The 8,158-nt window shown below is 38.4% G+C and overlaps 1 protein-coding gene across 1 annotated transcript in view; it reads right to left on the bottom strand.

Moving 5' to 3' along the window:
- Positions 1 to 6,122: 6,122 nt before the first annotated feature.
- Positions 6,123 to 8,158, bottom strand: part of LOC107559343 (tctex1 domain-containing protein 1-like) — a 7,453-nt gene continuing 5,417 nt past the window's right edge. The window contains exon 4 of the mRNA XM_016243127.1: positions 6,123 to 6,215. Coding sequence (XP_016098613.1) covers positions 6,123 to 6,215 — 93 coding nt within the window. The remainder of the gene's footprint in view (positions 6,216 to 8,158) is intronic.

The following is an 8,158-nucleotide window of genomic DNA, read 5'->3' as shown; positions in this document are numbered from 1 at the left end:
GGGGGGGGGGGGGGGGGGGTGTACTTATTAGGGAAACGTTGCTATATGGCAACGCTGTACCACAATGGAAAATGGTCAAAGAAGTAGTTTTTCTATAAAATTATGATTTTCTTTTAAATGCATATTTCTTTTAGAAATTGATCGGAACTCATGCAAACCAAAAAATAAGTAGATCCCTAACTCATCCTCACTCTCATCACATGGAAGAGCTAACTCTGCACTCTTCCTATTAGCTTTTCCGTAAAATATTGCTGTATTCATGTTCTGAAAAGAAGAAATAATTTTTGTTATTCATACAAATACAACTATACTACAATAAACACTTCAAATTAATAAATAACTGTAATCATATTATTCATTCTACTATCTATTAAAAAATCCCAATGAGGAAATACATTGCTACAATTCCACTGTGGTACAGCATACGGCAACATACCTATTTATCCGTAGTGGTACAGCATTGCCATATGGAAACAGTGATATTTTCTCAATTTACAGCAAAAGTTCAATTGTGAATAAAAATATCTAATTTGTTTAACAAAGATGCTGCAAAAAAAAACCCACTTTAGAAGAGATGTTTAGAAATTAGCCTAATAGAGCAATTTCTGGAGCACTTCAACAGGGTGTCTTCTGTGTGAGGGTGACAGTGAGAAAAAGAGTTTCGGACGGACATTCAAATGTCATGTGACTTAAGGCCTGCCCTTTTCCATAGTGCAATATATTGCCTTTTTTTCAGAATAACGAGGAAATGAGTAGAAATTAATTCTTGCCATTTGGCAACTCCGTACCATAAAGAGTTAAAGAAACAATATCACTGTCAGTCAGTGATTTAACCTTTTGTATTTATGTGAAGTTGTGTCTCCTCCTGGCGCTCAGGTTGAGCAGCTCTTCCGCTTGTCAAAGACGACTCAATAATTCACTAAAAGTTCTTTGCAGTTTTTGAGGGGGCACGATCAAAGCCGATAAAATCCAAACATGGCAGCTTGAAAAAGGCTGTTGAAGTAAAATCATCGAGAGGGAGTTTTTAGTTCTTCAAGAAAAAATATACGGCATATTTTGTTATACAATTTGATATCATGTAACAAAAGTGTTTAATATATAGGTCTAATCTAAATTGTAGGAATGATGTAATCAAATCGACTTTTTTTGTCTAACAGTTCGGACATCGCAGTGCATCAGAGGTAAAAAACGATATAAATACTGTTCAGTTTCTTGCACAGACCGATCGTTTCGTGTCTTTACACATCGATGTATCGTCACAAGCCACAGGGTTTAATTTGGTTTTGTTTGTGTATGGTTTTTTGACTCTCAAAGCCGTGATTCCCATTCACTTCCATTATATGATTGACAGACTGCAACGGTTTGAGTTAAAAATCTTCGTTTGTGTACTACTGAAGAAACAAAGTCACCTACATCTTGGATGCCCTGGGGGTAAGCAGATAAACATCACATTTTCATTTTTGGGTGAACTATCCCTTTAAGCCAGTGTTTTCCAAAAACTGTTTTGAAAACACATTTTGTTGAGGAAACTGACAAATAAATGGTTTCCATGCAACGAAAGCATCTTTTTTCCATTGTTATGAACTCACTGTACATGTCTTAAACCAGCCTCTTTGCTTGGAGTTTGTATGTATGAGGGGAGAGATGAGGATGGTGCTATTCATCTCCAGACTCTGAAAACATCTCCAAACTCCATTTGTATGTCAGTGAGTAATAAATCCATGGATTACCCCCCTGCAATGACCTCTGACCCTAGGTAAGACAAAACACTGAAATTAACTAATAAAGTAAAGGAATACTTCAATTTCACCGTCATTTACTAATCTTCTACACATTTGTTGTAATCATTTTAAATTTATTCAGATATGAGGTACACTCAAAAGCATCTCCAGAGCCCAGCTGTGTGTCCTTGAGAAGTAATGGGTTCATTCAGCTATACAGTAATAAAACAGTGACCTCTGATTTCAGGTAAATGAAAATACTTAATCAGAATTATGTAATACAAAAAGTTGCATAATATATGACAAGTGACTCATTTAAAAGTGGTTCGCTAAAAAATCCTGAAAATCCTGTCATCGTTTACTCACCCTCATGCTGTCAAACCAGAAGGACTTCCTCTCTTCCATGTAGCTCAAAAGGAAATGTTGCAGAATGTTCATGCACCTCTTTTCCATACAATGAAAGTCAATGGGGTGGCCGCTGATGAGCACAAAAATATGAGGGGCCGTATAGGCCATAATTATTGAAAAGCCTCTTACAAACACTAGTGAAACGAAAAACATTGATAAACCTTAGTGAAATTAATTCATACGCATTACTGAAAACCTCTTACATACACGAGTGAAACGAAAAGATCAACCGTAGTGAATTTCATTCATATGCATAAGAGAAATAAGTAAAGATTTCAGTAGATGATGAGAGCTAATTTCACTTGAAACGGAAGCTGTGTCAACACTTCCGTTTAATTTGGCGCGTGTCACACAAACTCTTCAATGGCGTTTAGTCAGTTTAGCGCCACCGAACTGACAGCGCGGACATCAGCATCTTCATACTACTTCACAGAAATGTGTGATTTTCCCTGCAAATAACAACGCAAATCAGTATTAATTTATTATTACATTTATTTTGCTTATTATCTTTCTACCACATAAACAGTAGAGTTGTATTTTAAAGAACTGCATGCAGCAGATACTTTAATAATAGACTACTGTAGTCCTCATGAGGAGCACGTCCAACATTGTTTAGCACATCCTAAGTGTTTAATTTTGTAGGCTACTTTGTTTTCAACTTCTATTCAGCAGTTACCGTTAGTGTTGTGATGGTTAGGAAATTTTCCCACCAGTTAATCGAGGTGTGACAACACCGGTAATACCGGTATCGCCGCGGGGGCGGGGGCGTTCCCTCTTTTCCTCCGCTTTTAAATAGCTTAAAAGCGCCTTGCGCATTTTACTTTCACTTTTGAATTAGCGCAATTCATATGAGGGGCCGTATAGGCCATAATTATTGAAAAGCCTCTTACAAACACTAGTGAAACGAAAAACATTGATAAACCTTAGTGAAATCCATTCATACGCATTACTGAAAACCTCTTACATACACGAGTGAAACGAAAAGATCAACCGTAGTGAATTTCATTCATATGCATAAGAGAAATAAGTAAAGATTTCAGTAGATGATGAGAGCTAATTTCACTTGAAACGGAAGCTGTGTCAACACTTCCGTTTAATTTGGCGCTTGTCACACAAACTCTTCAATGGCGTTTAGTCAGTTTAGCGCCACCGAACTGACAGCGCGGACATCAGCATCTTCATACTACTTCACAGAAATGTGTGATTTTCCCTGCAAATAACAACGCAAATCAGTATTAATTTATTATTACATTTATTTTGCTTATTATCTTTCTACCACATAAACAGTAGAGTTGTATTTTGAAGAACTGCATGCAGCAGATACTTTAATAATAGGCTAGTAGTCCTCATGAGGAGCACGTCCAACATTGTTTAGCACATCCTAAGTGTTTAATTTTGTAGGCTACTTTATTGTTTTCAACTTCTATTCAGCAGTTACCATTAGTGTTGTGATGGTGAGGAAATTTTCCCACCGGTTAATCGAGGTGTGACAACACCGGTAATACCGGTATCACCGCGGCGGCGGCGGCGGGGGCGTTCCCTCTTTTCCTCGCTTTCCATCGCTTTTAAATAGCTTAAAAGCGCCTTGCGCATTTTACTTTCACTTTTGAATTAGCGCAATTCAGCGTCAATTGCTTGAATGCAACAACCAAATACAACGTCAAACTCACTTTAGCCTATATATAAAACATAGAACTTTTATTACCAAAACGAATAAAAATACACCATGCTATAGGGCAGGCTATGCCTAATATAAAATAACTTACATAAAGTTTAAATAGGTATACAAAACTGGAAATAAGTTAATCTTGTCTGTCTCACCTCACTCGTCTTGTCTGTCTCACCTCACTCTTCTTGTCAGTCAGCTCGACTCGCTCTCCTCACTGGAGAAATGAAATCTGATCTGTGATGCGACTGTCGTTCGGCACGCTGCATTGAGCAGCCGCGTTCTTTTACTGAACTAAATTATTTTTATTACTATAAAAAATAGGACGGTGGGGGTCGTTGCCGCGGTGGAAAAGTGACGTAACCGGTGTTGCAGCTTAACACCTACCGTCAACCGTCTATCGCGGCAAGCCTAGTTACCATTTAAAATTTGAATCCCATTGTTAAATAGGCTATATGGGATTTTTCCCCCTCTAGCAATTAAAGACCAGGCAACGGTCAGTGTTGGCTTATTTAACTTTCACATTGCAATTTCATTAATACAGTGTATATGGCGGTATTTTTAATTTTGCACTCCATTGCGTTGCGTTTTAGGGTTAATGGAAAACTTATGAAAATTAACCATGGTACGTATTTCTGCAATGGAAAATTATTGGATAATGTCCTGACAGAAAATTATCAGTACATTTTACTCATTTTTTTTCAGTATGTGCTACAGTTGCAAAAATTTCTTTAAATGTAAAATTTACCTAATGCCTTGATGAATGAATCCATAAAAAAATGTTAATTCTAAGAGGACTAGGTATTGTAAATCATTAAGTGCTTTGCAGCTTTCCGGCCTATTCAAAGCAGGTAACACTATTTACATGTAGTAATGATAAGTCAAAGAAATGCTGTAACTTAATACTGGTCTTCAAATCATTGTTATGTGCAGGGAAAAACACATGAACTCTAAATGTTTGTGCCACGCTGTCAGTTCGGTGGCGCTAGCGAACACATCCTCCCCGCGCTGTCGAGTCAGTCTCAGAGCCGCGCCGACGACAGCTCACCACGGCGTGAGCTCTGTAACATTGCGCTGTTTTATCCCACTTTCGGAATTGTACTTGACGACGGTAAAATGTTGTTTATATTACTAATAGCTTCAGACAACTTACGACTAAACGCCACTGAAGAGTTTGTGTGACACGCGCCAAATTAAACGGAAGTGTTGACACAGCTTCCGTTTCAAGTGAAATTAGCTCTCATCATCTACTGAAATCTTTACTTATTTCACTTATGCATATGAATGAAATTCACTACGGTTGATCTTTTCGTTTCACTCGTGTATGTAAGAGGTTTTCAGTAATGCGTATGAATGTATTTCACTAAGGTTTATCAACGTTTTTCATTTCACTAGTGTTTGTTAGAGGCTTTTCAATAATTATGGCCTATACGGCCCCTCATACAAAAAGGTAGTAGTCTATATGAGCTGTATTGCAAGTCTTTTGATAGCTTTTTGTGACAAACAGATTAACTGGAAATCTTGTTATCAGCTGCAGCTCTCGTTTGCTTATTAATGCAATAAGCCCCAAGAAGCCGTGGTTTACAGTGAATAAATTTACTGTAAACCACGGTTTCACGGGGCTTATTGCTTTTATAAAACGGTTATTCCATATACGTAGTAAGGTTTCACAAAATAAAACAGAGCAAATAAAGTGTAATGATATTAATAAACACAGTATTCTTCCAACAAACAATGTAGCTCCTCAGAAACAGTTGTGTTTGCAACAAAGTGGTTTCCGAGCAAAACACAAAGTAAACAAAGGTGTACATTTGTAGAGTAATTTACAACAGCTTAGAACGTGGCTCAGCCAATCAGAATCAAGGACCGGAACGATCCATTTTTTATAAAATCAATTACGGTGTGCTGAAAAATGCTTTGCAGCTTTTATGGTGCATTTTTTGAGCTTGATGGACTACTTGCACTGAGCTTTGTGAAGCACCTCTGTTTTCAAATAGTATCGCTAGTTTCCAGTTATATATATTTTCAATGTGCCTTAACCACCTATTTGACTTAAGATCACTTAAAATGAAGGTCTGCAAGAAGACTTAAAAATCCAGACATTTTCAGGGACAGGAGCCGTATTAAGTAGAATGGAGAAGTAGATGTGCATGTAGTCCATTGCACATGTCCTCATTAATTTTTATTGTATAGAAAAGAGTAGATTCAGTCCAAATGTAAAGTTTGTGAGCAATTTCTGAAAGATTTAGTCCCTGTGAGCTATGCATCAGCATTCATACTGTGATCAGACAGGTCATATCAGACACTTTAATTTCCCCGGTGCAAAATTAGAAGTAAACCCTCTGCTGTATATCCACACTGCCAAAGTTGAGGTCAATGAAGACATGCAACAAGATTCTCACCAACCAGTGGATGACGTTCTACAAAGAGTCAAAGAGATTCACAAAATCAGCATGAAGACCAAGTATGAGAGTTTATTTGAGGGACTCAAAATACAAGAGAATCAAACCCTACTGAACATGATTTATACACAGCTGTACATTATAGAGAGAGAACATGAAGGGGTGAACGAAGAACATGAGGTTATACACATGGAGAAAACACCCAAACATGACACTCACAAGACACTCCAATCTACTGTAATGACATCTTTGACCCTTCGCATCGATGGAATTGGAAAAACAGTCTCTGTGCAGAAGTTCATTTTGGACTGGGCTGATGGAAAAGCCAATCACAATGAAAATTTCATGTTTGTCCTTCCATTTCAAGAGATTAAAGGGTTAGTTCACCCAAAAATTTAAATTCTGTCATTAATTACTCACCCTCATATCGTTCCAAACCCATAAGACCTCTGTTCATCTTCGTAACACAAATTAAGATATTTTTGATGAATTCTGAGAGCTCTCTGACCCTCCCATAGACAGCAATGTAATTACCACGATCAAGGTCCAGAAACGTAGCAAGGAGGTCGGTAAAATAATCCATGTGACATCAGGGGTTCAACCATAATATTATGAAGCTACGATAATACTTTGTGTGCAAAAGAAAAAAAAAAGACTTTGTTCAACAATTCGTCTCCTCCGCGTCACCGTAGCGCCATTTTGGAGAGTACTGAACACAAACAGCGTATGTTGTTCTGTGTCAGCCGCACCACACTGATGCGTTGTTTTCATTCAAATCAAAGCACAAACAACGTTGAAAACGTATCCGTGTGGTTGATCGTGGTAGTACCCTTGCTGTCTATGGGAGGGTCAGAGAGCTGTCAGATTCCATAAAAAATATCTTAATTTGTGTTCCGAAGATGAACCGGAGGTCTTACATGTTTGGAACGACATGAGTGTGAGTAATTAATGACAGAATTTTCATTTTTGGGTTCAACTTCGCGCTGTCGATCACTGGATCGGCTTTCACCGTGGACGAAGCGGAGTCCAGCCCGGGGTCATCACATGTGGTTGCCGCAGGCCACATAAGGGACGTAACGTAATATTTCCGTCACACGCTTGAGGAATTCGGCCAATCACAACGCACTGGATAGCTGGCCATTCAGAGCACACCTCGCTTTTTCAGACTGATGAGCTTTGTAAAAATCGACACGTTTCAGAAAGGCGGGGCATAGAGGAGAAACAATAATGTACAGTATGTGGAAAATAATGTGTTTTTTGAACCTTAAACCACATAAACACATTTCATTACACCAAATACACAAAATAATGCTCTTTTTAGCAACATCATATGACCCCTTTAAAGAGCAGTGGTATAGTCTTCACTATCTGAGCTTCAGTATCTGGTCTCCAAGATTTATGCTCAGAGTAAAGTGGTGTTAATCTTTGAAAGTAGAATTTCGCTCTTTTTAGACACTTGAGAAAATTTCTGATGTGAATGAGTTTTCATCAGTGGGTGTTCTGATGTCAAACCTGATGAAAGGAGAGCTGCTTCCCTCTGCTCTTATCTGGATCACCTCATCAGATCCCCTCTAACTATATCAGCCGTGTGACTGAAATTCAGGGATTCAATGACTCTCAGAAGGAAGAATATTTCCGGAAGAGAATCAGTGATGAGCATCAAGCCAACAGAATCGTCTCACACATTAGAAGATCAAGAAGCCTCCACATCATGTGTCACATACCCGTCTTCTGCTGGATAATGAGCGATGATGTATTTCCTCAGCGACCAGGACAGATCAGCTCTAGCATGACGAAGTGGATATCGTCCTCTTTTGGAAGACCAAACAAAGTAGTTTCACTTTCACAACGAAGCACACAGCTCTTCACTACATGGTGGCGGCAACAACAATACTACAGCGAGAATAAAAGTTACGCCTTCTTTCTTTGCGTGAACATTTGGGCGGCGTTATGTAAATTTT

The sequence above is a fragment of the Sinocyclocheilus grahami genome, unplaced genomic scaffold, assembly GCF_001515645.1.
Source record: "Sinocyclocheilus grahami isolate Dianchi unplaced genomic scaffold, SAMN03320097.WGS_v1.1 scaffold682.1, whole genome shotgun sequence".
Classification (NCBI taxonomy): Eukaryota; Metazoa; Chordata; class Actinopteri; order Cypriniformes; family Cyprinidae; genus Sinocyclocheilus; species Sinocyclocheilus grahami.
This window is presented reverse-complemented; position numbering and strand designations above follow the sequence as displayed.